This window comes from Schistocerca serialis, chromosome 7 (assembly GCF_023864345.2).
Source record: "Schistocerca serialis cubense isolate TAMUIC-IGC-003099 chromosome 7, iqSchSeri2.2, whole genome shotgun sequence".
Classification (NCBI taxonomy): domain Eukaryota; kingdom Metazoa; phylum Arthropoda; class Insecta; order Orthoptera; family Acrididae; genus Schistocerca; species Schistocerca serialis.
Window position 1 is genome coordinate 601,620,716 of NC_064644.1, and position 12,780 is coordinate 601,633,495.

At 46.8% G+C, this 12,780-nt stretch overlaps 1 protein-coding gene across 3 annotated transcripts in view; it reads right to left on the minus strand.

The window, feature by feature from the left end:
* LOC126412277 (1-phosphatidylinositol 4,5-bisphosphate phosphodiesterase-like) overlaps window positions 1-12,780 on the minus strand; it is a 613,130-nt gene that overhangs the window by 506,425 nt on the left and 93,925 nt on the right. For all 3 annotated transcript variants that reach the window (XM_050081785.1, XM_050081786.1, XM_050081784.1), the window contains exon 2: window positions 7,221-7,401. In XM_050081785.1, the coding sequence (XP_049937742.1) occupies window positions 7,221-7,391 (171 nt within the window). In that variant the 5' untranslated portion in view covers window positions 7,392-7,401. The remainder of the gene's footprint in view (window positions 1-7,220; window positions 7,402-12,780) is intronic.

Sequence of the window (12,780 nt, forward strand, 5' to 3'; positions counted from 1 at the left end):
AGTACGTCCGGTCCAACTGTTTGCAAGATGTTGATTTATAAATATGTGCGCACCTATATACCCCTTTGCGGAGGCGCTCTAACTTGCTGAAGGGTGTAAGGCGTGCAATATGCATAAAATTGTGGCATCGGCCACTGCTTAAGCATGTCCAGATAAATGAGTCTTATAATACCTAGGTCATTGAAGAAAATGGCTTGGGCAATGTTTGTGCAGATCCCGCACAGAACATTTTAAATTTCTGTGAGTCATGCTGATGCTTAATTACACATGAAAAGTTTTTCTGTTACCCCTATTTGTGGGTTAGGCGATAATCTTGTCCCTTCTGTGTCACGTTGGCTCCTCGTGCGTTGTGTTCCGTGGACTACATTGGAACGAAACGCGAATTCTTTCAGCGTTTTGTGTTGATACACGTGGCAGGTCGGTAGTTTTTCCTTTGCAACAAATATTCTGTCTCTACAGACTGCCGATGCCATTTGGACGTGCTTGAGTGAATCGCATTTTCAGGCTACACTTACAATATACAAAAAATAAAAAATAAAAAAATAAAAAAAATGCGGTGTTCGATTTGCAAGTGCATAGAATTTCGTGCTGCAAAATAATTTTTCTACGTCAGTTGAAACTACGTTTACACCTCAGTTAAGGTACCCCGAGAAAATTATAACAAGAAAAAATAATAATAAGTTCGACGATTTGCTACGAACAGAAATTATGAGCATGTCAGTCCATACAACTGGTACTTTTGATAACCAAAAATCATAATTTTTCGGGTGTATCTTGGTAACGGGTAAAGATTGTCGAAAACAGGAAAATGATATTTATACATAAATTTCTAAAGAGTATACAGTTAAAATTTGAATTTTTTGCTATGGTTAGCTATTTAAATAATTGCGGCCACGGTATAAAAAACGGCTAAAAACTTGTTTTCGAGGTATTCTCAGGAACCACCCACGAATAAATGTCGCTTTTATAAGCCGTCTAAGGTCGACCCTGCACCACATCTAATACGCAAGAACCAACCGATTTGCTCAATTTGCCTGGGCCGGAGAATGTGCATAGTGTACAAACTTTGACCCTGTACTGTAAGACAGTTATAGTATGTCCCTTCTTCCGTCAGGTATACAAACGGTCGCTAGACCAAGGAATATTCAAAACACTTGACCCCTCATCTCTGTGACCAATAGTACGCTATACAGTACGACTGTTTCCACCGTGTACAAACTCTACGGATTGATAGATGAGAGGATACGGAACAAAATAAGTCTAATGAATTTATGTCCGGAAATGCATGGTTTCCATGCTAGAGACCATATTTTGTTGCAGAGGCTGCGGTCTAATGCGCCGTGTACCATGCAGCCTCATTTACAGTGTGCCTGGGTTCCTCCTAGAGGATGCTACTGTTCCTCATATGTCATGCCCTAGTGCCCTCTCCTGCCACAGAAATTGGTAACGTTGTGTTCGATTTACTTCTCTTGCTGACTCACCTTATAGTGGGCGTGACACAGAGTTGTATGCAATTGGGGTGTACGTGTGTATTGGTGCGACTGTTTGGGCAGCCTTTACTGTGACATGCGTGTTTCATTTTACCTGAATTTTTACCATATACTTCTATAGTGATGAAATACCTGTCAGCTCAATTGTCTATCTACATCTAAGTGATTACTCTGCTATTCACAATAAAGTGCCTGGCAGAGGATTCAATGAACCACCTTCAAGCTGTCTCTCTACCGTTGCACCGCCTATAAAATGACTTTGTCCTGGAGGATGTTGCATTTTTTCTGGCTGTGCACAAGTTGCCTCTTGACCTGATGGTTATGGGTCTCGAACCAGTGCCATCAAGGTAGACCTCTTCTAGGGTACCTCCATCCGGCACTCCAGGCGATTCCGAGGGTCCTGGATGCGGCCCTGGTGACCTGCGTGCCAGGCCTACCACTCACGGCCACTGTGGCGTGATCCTGCCGACCTTCGGAAGCGCCTACCTTGTACTAGCCTTCCACTGAAGCGAGCATTACAGGCTTGCGTACACACACACTGCAGTGAGCCCAGCACACAGCTAGGAGTTTCGCTGAGGAAGCAACCACTGCCTGGGTAACCACGCACGCCGCCGAGACGCTGTCATCAATCGCTATACTGGACACTTCCAGCACAAAGAATATTATTACTGATTCAGTTCTCCCGACTCCGTGCTTGCCGTAGTACTGACACAACACAACACGCCAATCTGGGGCAGAAGCGACGTCTACACATCCAACACCATTACATTGTCAATACGAATAATAATATTCCAGGACACCCACTGAGGATCCCTTGTTATAAAATAAATAAATGAACATAAAAAGATCCGGGTGCTGAAACTAATAAAAAAATAATTTGCACCATGCAAGAGTCGTTTTCTTGCTAACCACTGTATATGGTTCTCGGGCGAGACGTGGGATGTCATAGTGAAAACTCCACAGACTGACGGCGTCGCAGTGGGTAGTCCCTTGTCACCCATTGTGGCTAATCTTTTCATGGAAGACTTCGAGGAGAGAGCACTCCAGTCGTCGGATTTGAAACCAACGTATTTTTGGCGATATGTGGACGACACCTTTGGTATCTGGCCTCACGGTACTGCATCGCTGAATGTTTTTCTTGAGCACCTTAACTCGCTTCATCCCAACATCAAGTTCACGATGGAGATGGAGAAAAACGGCGAACTTCCATTCCTGGACGTGTTGGTACGGAGAAAAGAAGATGGCACATTAGGTCACGCAGTGTACCGTAAACCAACACACACGGACTTATTCTTAAAGGCCACCAGCTGTCACCATCCTTCGCAACGAAGTGGCGTACTTAGGACGTTGGTTCACAGAGTACGAGCCATATCAGAAACAGACAGCTTATCCAATTAGCTACTCCATCTGCGTACCACTTTCCAACATAATGGATACTCCGAACGGGAGATTCGCCGTGCCTTACACCCGAAGCGGGTTACCCAACGTGAGGAATTTGAAGAAGGCGAAGAACAAAGAGGAATGGTCACCTTGCCATACATCGGCGGTGTCTCTTTAAAAATATGATCATTATTGAAGAGGCATAAAGTTAAATGTGTCTTTCGTCCGCCGACAGCCTTGGCCTAAGAAGACCCGGTGTTTACGAGATTCCTTGTAGCTGCGGCATGTCGTACATCGGACAAACTTGTCGCACTGTAGAAGAGAGATGTACTGAACACTGACACTACACTCGTCTGGAGCAACCAGAGAAGTGTGCGATGGCCGAGCATTGTCTCAGTACAGGCCATTCTATGAATTATCAACACACCAAAATTCTCGCATTGACGAGCTCGTACTGGGACAGTGTTATTAAGGAAGCAGTGGAAGAACGTAGCTCGACGAATCTTTTAAACAGAGACACTCGCTTTCAGCTCAGTGCAACTTGGGATCCAGCAGTGGCCATGTTGAAGTCGCATCGAGCAGAGAGGAGTACGATTTAATGTAATCCATTATGGAGTCGAGGTAGCATTTGTCGTTGTACTGGTTATCACTGTTAGCATTCAACCGCGACTCTTATACACATATTTTAACAACGCGTTTCAAGAGACAATGCTCTCATCATCAGGTTGTAAAGTCTATGTCATGAAATTAAACGGACGAAAAAGACAAAATACCATCACAAACAGTTGGGAAGTCCATAGAGTAAAACAGAATTAAAACTATATTGGACTATGGGTCCTCGTCTTACATTGCAGTTGTTGACACAAGTCGATGGCCGTCCCATAGCTACCGAGTATGCTGTCGCACTGTGCCGGCTCGGGAGCTGTTGTGGACTGACGTGCCTAGGGGTTGTGGCGTGGTTACAGCCGTGTGCTTGACGGTAACGCTATGCTATTGGGCGCCTTATTTCCTTATTGCATTGGTCTGTCATCGTTAGCCTCTCGCAACTCCGTCAGTGACATGCTACAAGTTTAAAGTGGTATATATGCGGCTACGCCGCAACACCTAGTCACGTCAGTCCACAACAGCTCCCGAGCCGGCACAGTGCGACAGCATACTTGTGTCAACAACTTCAATGTAAGACGAGGACCCATAGTCCAATATACTTTTAATTCTGTTTTACTCTATGGACTTCCCAACTATTTGTGATGGTATTTTGTCTTTTTTTTCTTTATTGTGATTTTGATCACCTTATACAAGGCGGGCTGTCAGCAGCAGAGTACGCCGCTCTTCAGCCTTGAGTTTTACAATAAGTAATACATGTAGGTGGCACAGGGAGTACAATCAAAACGGCGGGCAAAAAATGTAGACACTAAAAAACAAAAAACATGGAGCCGTTCACGCTGGACGAGAAACCTCACTAACACTAGTTGACACGGCGCACATAACAGGGATGATGGCGAGGGTACACGTGAACAGTGGTGGCGTGACGGCGAACAAACACTAAACACAAACGAAGGCACAAACACGAGACACTGATGGCAATGATCTCCGGCACGCGAAAGTCCACGTAGCGTGAGTGAGTCCGGGGACCTGCCAACAGGGGAGGAGGGGGGTTGGGTGGGAGAGGGAGAGGGGAGAGCAGAGATGCCATGGGCAGAGGAGATAAAGGAGGAAGGGGGAGGGGAAGCCCAGGGGAAGAGAGATGGAGGAAGAGGGATGCGGGGAAAAGGAGAGAGAAGGGAGGGAGGGTGCCTAAAGGAAAGGACACTGGAAGTGGGGGGGGGCAGTATCAAAGTTGATAGGAGGGGTAGATGGAGGGGAGGAGGACATCATCAGGGAGGGGGAGCTGGCAGAAGCCACCGTGGGAGAGGGTAAGGAGGGTGGAGAGATGGAGACCGGGTGGGACGTGGGAATACAGGTGCGGCAGCGGGCGGGGGTGTGAGAGGATGAGCGAGACAAGCGGGTGAGGGGGATGGAGTTTGCGGGAGGTGTACAGGATCTGTATCCGCTCAAGGAAAAGGAGGAGGTGGGGGAACGGAATGAGATCGTACAGGATCCGCGTGGGGGAGGGGAGACGGATGCGATAGGCGAGGCGGAGAGTGTGGCGTTCAAGGATTTGAAGGGATTTATAAAAGGAAGAGGGGGCGGAGATCCAGGCCGGATGGGCGTAACGAAGGATACGGCGGATGATGGGTTTATAGGTGTGGAGGATGGTGGAGGGGTCCAGACCCCGTGTACGGCCAGAGAGGAGCTCGAGGAGATGGAGGCGGGAGCGTGCCTTGGCTTGGATTGTCCGGAGATGGGGAGTCCAGGAGAGGCGACGGTCGAGGGTGACGCCAAGGTACTTAAGGGTGGGAGTGAGGGCGATTGGACGGCCATAGATGGTGAGATAGAAATCAAGGAGGCGGAAGGAAGGGGTGGTTTTGCCTACAATGATCGCCTGGGTTTTGAAGGGATTGACCTTGAGCAACTGGTTGCACCAAGCGGTGAACCGGTCAAGATGGGATTGGAGAAGGTGTTGGGAGCGCTGAAGGGTAGGGGCAATGGCAAGGAAGGCGGTGTCATCGGCAAACTGGAGAAGGTGGACGGGGGGTGACGGCGGCGGCATGTCCGCCATGTACAAAAGGTACAGAAGGGGGCAAAGGACGGAGCCGGGGGCACACCAGCGGAGGGGAAAAAGGTGTAGGAATCCGTGTTATGGATGGTGAAGTAGGAAGGACGGTGGGAGAGAAAGGAACCGATCAGACAGACGTAGTTAATGGGAAGGGCGAAGGTTTGGAGCTTGAAGAGGAGACCGGAATGGCATACGCAGTCATAAGCACGTTCGAGGTCCAGGGAGAGGAAGATTGCGGAGCGACGGGAATTAAGCTGTTCGGAAAGGAGATGAGTGAGGTGAAGGAGAAGGTCGTCGGAAGAGAAGGACGGCCGAAAGCCACACTGCGTAACGGGAAGGAGGCGGTGCTGGCGGAGATGCTGGTGGATGCGTCGGGTGAGGATAGATTCCAGGACCTTGCTGAAGACCGAGGTAAGGCTGATGGGACGGTAGGAGGAGACGGCGGACGGCGGTTTGCCAGGTTTAAGGAACATCAGGATACAGGAGGTTTTCCACAGGTCGGGATAGTAACCGGCGGACAGGACTACATTGTAGAGCCTGGCCAGAGTGGAGAGGAAAGAGACAGGAGCTTCACGAAGGTGACGGTAGGTGACACGATCGTGACCAGGAGCGATGTTGCGTTTTGTGCGGAGTGTAGCAATGAGGTCCTGTGTAGTGATAGGGGCATTGAGTTCTGTGTGTGCAATGTTGTCCAAGTACTGGAAACCAGGAGCGAGGGGAGGGACAGAGGTGTCAGTTAGATCGCGGACATCCGGGACGAGGGAGTAATCGAAGTGGGGATCATCGGGGATGGAAAAGACATCGGAGAGGTAGGAGGCAAAGTGATTGGCCTTACTAAGGGTGTCAGGGAAGGGGTGATCGTCATGGAGAAGAGGATAGTAGGGGGAGGGTTTAGTTCCGGTAAGGCGACGGAAGGCTGACCAGAACTTGGACGAGTTGATAGGTAGGGTAGCATTTAAACGGGTGCATGTCTGTCGCCAGTCCCGGCGTTTCTTAGCCGCTATTTCGTCTTTTTAGTCCGTTTAATTTCATGACATAGACTTTACAACCTGATGATGAAAGCATTGTCTCTTGAAACACGTTGTTAAAATATATGTATAAGAATCGCGGTTGAATGCTAACGGTGATAACCAGAGAGGAGTACTATTGGTCATACGACGGATGACGATTCGCCAGCAACATAAATATTCTGTTGACAATGGGAGGATGGCCACGCGCCTACGCGGACGCGCATCTTTCCTTGCGGCTTCCGACAGAGGTCGCTGGGGCGGCCGATGGCAGGCAGCGCAGAGCAGCAGCGGCAGCCTCCGCGCGTGTGCCGAAGTCTTTGGTTATTCATCCTGTAAGTGGCGTTGCTGTTCTTCCAGCTATCGGTTGATATCGTCGCGATTGGCCATCGAATTTGGCGTCTCCACGCATGTGTACTTCCTGCCTAAGACTGACATAAATAGGGTGCTCTGGTCCTGCCTTAGCAGTGTGTTCATTGCACCTGAAGATGTCGGCCAGTTGCGCTGATGAAATATTGTGGAGTTTTCACTATGACATCCGACGTCTCGCCCTAGAACCATATATACAACATGTCCGTCGGGAAAGCCTCAAGCAACACACTATAATTTAAATACTAATTTTCGACCATTGGTCTCTGCTACGTGCAGGATGAGGTAGTTACGATTTCACAGCTACGCGGTACTCACGTGGCCTTTGCTCTTCCAGTGGATGAAGAAGCCGCAGTCGTCGACCCTGAAGAAGCAGCGCGACTCCAGCTTGGGGGCGTCCTTCTCCTCGCTCCAGCGGTCGAGCAGGCATCCCTCCACCAGCGGCTGCGGCACCGGCACGCGCCACTCCAGCTCCAGCCTCTTGGTCATGGCTCCGCTCCTGGTGGCAGCGAGCACACCATCACAAGCTGGCATACGCAAGAGTATCTATGCCGCTGTATCAGCCGTGCTATACTCGGATGCTAGCTCTGCTCCCTGAGGCATGTAGCTTTCAAAATTAGGCAATTAATCATTCAAAAACAGTCTTAATCGCATTTATTATTATACAGCCAACCGGTTTCAACCCGACGTAGGGGTCATCTTCTGGGCGTCCATATTTCCATTACCTCAAATAAATGACACCTTCTCTGTGGATGAAGAGCCATGACATACAGCTACCACGGCAACGAACGCCGTGGCCAGGGCAAAGATAACACCATACGAATACACCACCTGCTACCATGACGACGGCGTCCTCGCTACACAGACTAGAGGGCGCCTGATATAGTCTTTATAAATCCATGGCAACGGCGTCCTCACCACTAGGAGTAGAGGGCGTTGTAGTCCTTCCATATTAGCCGTTTTAGTAAATTGGCCCAATGTTTTCTACGTAAATGTACGAATAGATATAATACAAGACGACACCAGTTTTTTGTGTGTCACAAATTGTTTTACTTTATATTATGGCACATAATGTAATATACTTTTACGAATTTTACTAGTTGACTACGGAACATTTGTTATTATTTTATAATTAACACTATAATTGTAACTATTTTTAAATGGAATGGTTCCGTTTTCTGTTATTTACTGTCACTTAAATTTATGTTAAACCAAGGTGACTAGTAATTACATATAATAAACTGTATTAAATGCCGTTGATCGCCGCTGGGGTTGTTGCCGTCTGTTCACGTGATCTCAGCACGCTATTTAAACCCATACGAAGGACTAGTCTCGCATAGTTTCCTACCGTTATGTAGACAGGAGTGACACCACCAGCAGTCGAACAGTGGGTAACATAATTTAAATTTACGTAATTTTAGCTGTTGTATAATCGAATCTTTCTAACAGATACTTATAATTTCTCAGTTTAAACGCCCAGAAAATGACCCCTACGTCGGGTTGAAACCGGTTGGCGGTATAATAATAATAAATGCGATAAAGAGTGTTTTTGAATAATTGATTAATCATACTAATCGCTGCTTCATCTCCACACCATGTTGTCCAAAATGAAAGATTAGGTCCTCTGTCAGAATCAACATGGATACCGCAAACACAGAGCTTTCGAAACTCAGCTCGCACTTTTCGTCCACGAGATCCACGACTCAGCGTGATACCGTGTTCCTTAGCTTACAGAAGGTATCCGATACAGTTCCGCACTGTCGATTAGTGAACAAAACCGATGCTGGACCACATTTGTGATTGGATTCAGGGCATCGTAGCAGATAGAAATCAACATGTATCTCTCAGCAACACAAAATCGATAGTGGAAATTTCAGGAATACGCCAAAGAAGTGTGCCGGGTCCGTTACTGTTTACAATGTGCAGAGTGATTCAGCCGCCCCTACCTATTGGACTCATGCGACTCGCATCATGTTCAAATACCATGAGCAAGATTTTTACATTCTCTCCCTCAATATGCGCAAACTATTACTCCTACAAAAAAAATGAACAGGAGCTTTTTGTAGAAAATTTAATGTAGTTGAAGTCTGTACTGGTATGAGTTTTCGCTAGAGGCCGTAGCTTTCGAATTATTCAAGAAAAACGTCCAAAGGTGACTTTCTGATGCGTTTCTCTACAATAACTCAAAAACTGTGGCCTCCAGAGAAAACTTATCCCAGTACAAAATTTAACCACATTGAATTTCCTGCAGAAAGATCCATTTCAATTTTTCTGTGGGACTACTGGCTCTCGCGTAGCGAGCGAGAGAATTCGAAAATCTTGCGCGTGAGTTTTGAAGGCGTTACAGGTTGCTTAAAATCCTTATATAGAAGCAGCTGAATATCGCTATTTTTTATTTCAGGGCACGAAGCGTTTCGAGCCCTGGGGACACATCTTCTGGTGCTTGATCAGTCTACATTATTTTTCAGTTTTAGGTTACAACAACAACAAGAACGGCAGTAGGTTACAACTGGTCTGTTAAGTGTACATAGGTATATACAAAGTGGCACATTTTGACTACAATTATAACAAAACTTACTGGAAACAGTGTGTAATTTTTCAGAGTTTTGTAAAAATTGTAGTCACAACGTGCCATTTTCCAATACATCTATAGCTATGTTCTTTTAACAGGACCAGTAGTAAGCTAAAATTGAAAGGTGATGTAGACTGATGAAGCACATCAAGATGAGCCTCCACGGCTCGAAATATATTGTGCATTGAAAAAAAAAAATCACTATTTGTGAATGAGGGCACTCTGGGTTTTATTTTTCGAAAGTAATACAGGAAACAAAACTGACAACAATGGACAAAATTAAGGTATATACCCCAGCGTCAGACAAACAGGTATAGCCGTGCATATTCAAACACAGACACATGTAAACATGCAGAATACGGTGCTGCGGTCGGCAACGCGTATACAAGACAAGTGTCTGGCGCAGTTGTTAGATCGGTTACTGCTGCTATAATGGTAGGTTATCAAGATTTAAATGAGTTTGGAGGTGGTGTTGCAGACGGCGCACGAGCAATGGGACACAGCATTTCCGCGCTAGCGATGAAGTGGGGATTTTCCTGTACGACGATTTCACGAATGTACCGTGAATATCAGGAATCTGGTATAACATCAAATCTCCGACATCGCTGCGGCCGGATAAAGATCCTGAAAGAACGGGACCAACGACGACTCAAGAGAATCATTCAACGTCACAGAAGTACTACCCTTCTGCAAACTGCTGCAGATTTCAATCCTGGGCCATCAACAAGTGTCAGCATGCGAACCATTCAACGAAACATAATCGATATGGGCTTTCGGAGCGAAGGCCCACTCGTGTACCCTTGATGACTGCACGACACAAAGCTTTACACGTCGCCTGAGACCATCAACACCGGCGTTGGACTGTTGATAACTGGAAACATTTTACCTGGTCAGACGAGTCTCGTTTCAAATTGTATCAAGCGGATGGACGTGTACGGGAATGGAGACAACCTCATGAATCCATGGAGTCTGCATGTCTGCAGGAGACTGTTCAAGCTCTTGGAGGCTCTGTAATGGTGAGAGGCTTGTGCAGTTGGAGTGATGTGGGATCCCTGATGCGTCTAGATACGACTCTGACAGATGACATGTGCATAAGCACCCTGTCTGATCACCTGCATCCATTCATGTCCATTGTGTACTCCGACGGACTTGGGCCACTCCAGCAGGATAATGAGACCCTACACACGACGAGAACTGCTACAGAGTGGCTCCAGGAACACTCTTATGAGTTTAAGCATTTCCGCTGGCCTCCAGATTCCTTAGACATGTACAGGAAAGAGCATATCTGGGGTGCCTTGCAACGTGCTGTTCAGAAGAGATCTCCACCCCCTCGTAGTCTTACTGATTTATGGACAGCCCTGCAGGATTCATGGTGTCAATTCCCTCCAGCACTACTTCAGACATTAGTCGAGTCCACGCCACCGCGTGCTGCGGCACTTCTGCGTGCTTGCGGGGTCCCTACACGATATTAGGCAGATGTAGCACTTATAAATGCTCTAGTGGACAGCATCGAAAGTTACATGACGCTATTCCCAGACGATGGCGTAATTTATAGGAATGTAGAAACGCCAGAAGACGGTAGCGAACTGCAGGAAGATCTGCAGGGGATCGATGATTGGAGCAGGGGCTTGCAGTGGGCACTTAAGATAAAATATACCGTATTACGCATAGAATAACAGTGCCTACACGGCCTGCATCCGTGGCGTGTTGTACGTTTCGAGCAGCCGCTCTCCTGCATTACGGCGTATCAGGACGAGACCATTGGATCTAGTGAAGGAAGAAACGTAAATCACGGCCCGAATTCGATGATCCCTTGTTCACTGCAACCGTAATTGACTATGTTGTCGGTGAACATGGAATCACGGGGGGGGGGCGCCTACTGTGTGCCCGCTGAACGGTGCGCTCTTGAAGCACTTGTGCCTGCCCCAGCATTGTATTCTGTCGTCAGATCTGCCACAGATCGCCCCCTATCCTACTTTACAGAGTTGGGAATGCGCATTCGTCACTAAATACGCTGTGTAGCATGTATGGAAATTAGTAAATAATGTAACTAACGCGAGAAAACCTCATTCACCAGAGGTGCGGCTGGAAACGATCTCATCGGAGCTAACCTCCACAAGAATCCTTAGGAGATTTGTTCCTCTAATTCAACAAACAATCAACATGAGGAAGTAACAAGTGTCCAATTTCCAAGGAAATGACAAATAGACATTCGGACTCTGTATTCCGACAACACTGTGCAAACAATGAGGCAAATCATCCTGAAACGTGCCTTAAAAGCTTAAACAAGACATGGAGTTATTACAGTGTCTATATGTTACGCTGTCTGTGCAGTTCGATGTATTCGCGATATGCGAGTACGATTATACATCAGCCGTACCATTTACTAGAAGCACAAGAAAATTTCTGCTGGACCTGGACTTGAACCTGGATTTCCCGCTAATCGCGAGTGATAGCTTTAACCACTTTATTCTTTTCATTTGAATAAAGAAAATTACACAAAATGAATATCAGTTTCACAACATTTAAATAGTTACGAGCTACAAATGATTGATGAAGCTGAATTTAATGACAAGTCCATGAACAGTGTAACTTTTCTTTTCAGGGTACCAACGTATAACAGGTTCATTCAAGAACTGAGAACATCATCAAAATAACGCCAACAAAAAGTAACAAAGAACTGACCTCCTTTCGAAACGAAATAAAACGACGACCGTAGGCCAAAGAGAGATGACTAGGTCCACAATGATCGCCAAAACCCAGGCTCGATTCGATCACATCTTCTCGAAAAATACTCCATAATTCTATTACACAGGTCGACTTCCAGAACAAGCATCAAACTAGAATTCACCTTTTCATACCTGGCACACTCCAATTGCGGGAAGGATCCATGGAAACATGACCCAAAAAACTGCCATAATACTGACGATATCGCGACTGGCACCTTAAAGATCCACAATTTAACCATCGAGCAGAGATAGATGGCAGCCGCTCTAACATGTGCGTTGACGAGACCATGGCCTCCTTCCTAAGGGAGAAGAGTAAGTCAAATTGGACTTTAAAGATGAGACCTGCGCTCACGAAATAGCCACACGCTGCCAGCAACGTGTGTGCCACCTCCTTCAGCACTGGTAAGGTATGGGCCAAATGCGGTACCCTAGACGCCAGATTGGAGTTGACAAAATCAGTCCCTGGTCGCAGCAGATTACCAAAGACGCTCATGCAGATCATTTGAAGGAAGCGTTTATAATTAGCTGTTGCTGTTCTCTGTAAGTCGCACGTGAAGGTAATTCCCAAACATTTGAG